Here is a 634-nt window from a genome sequence, read left to right as displayed (position 1 = left end):
CCCACGCCCCCCAAGACGCTGATGATCCAGCGCATCGCGCCAGCGGATGAGGCCATCTACCAGTGCATCGCCGAGAACAGTGCCGGCACCAACCAGGCCAGCGCCCGCCTGGCTGTGGCCCCCGCCCAGGAGCTGCCACACGCCCCCGAGGGTGTCCGCGCCGCCGCGCTCTCCACTACTGCCATCCAGGTGGCCTGGGCCGAACCCGCACCTGAGGTCACGGACAGCATCATTGGCTACGTACTGCACATCCGCCGCGCGGGCGGTGAGTGCCCCCGGTTTCAGGACTGCCTCCTCCACACACCCCCCGGTCAGTACCCCAGGACCAGGCAGGATCCCAGGGCATGAGCCCCCAGCCCAGCTGGACCAGGCCTCTCAGCAAGCTTGGACATCAACTGAGCCCCCACTCCCTGCCCCCCAGCTCTGCACCCACCTGCAGGGGCTGGGATGTGTGATAGGGGCCACGAGGCAGGCTGCAGGTTCCCCGCTTTCTCTGTCGTTTATTGTGGGTTTGATTTTATTCCAACATCTCTGCTCCCCACGGGCTCCACCGCTCAGGGCTGCATCCCGGGGAGCAGCAGCTCTGAGAGGGACGTGTCTTGTGCCCAGTGTAACGCCAGCACAGCTGCATCCC

General features: G+C 66.4%; 1 protein-coding gene across 1 annotated transcript in view; it reads left to right on the top strand.

Annotated features, from left to right (window-relative positions):
* The window catches only part of LOC102372908 (immunoglobulin superfamily DCC subclass member 3), a 5,651-nt gene that overhangs the window by 3,055 nt on the left and 1,962 nt on the right, over positions 1-634 (top strand). Inside the window, exon 6 of the mRNA XM_025212641.1 lies at positions 16-265. Coding sequence (XP_025068426.1) covers positions 16-265 — 250 coding nt within the window. The remainder of the gene's footprint in view (positions 1-15; positions 266-634) is intronic.

The sequence above is a fragment of the Alligator sinensis genome, unplaced genomic scaffold (genome assembly GCF_000455745.1).
Source record: "Alligator sinensis unplaced genomic scaffold, ASM45574v1 scaffold1165_1, whole genome shotgun sequence".
Lineage (NCBI taxonomy): Eukaryota > Metazoa > Chordata > Crocodylia > Alligatoridae > Alligator > Alligator sinensis.
Note: the sequence above shows the minus strand (reverse complement) of the source record. Positions and strands in the feature narration are given on the sequence as shown.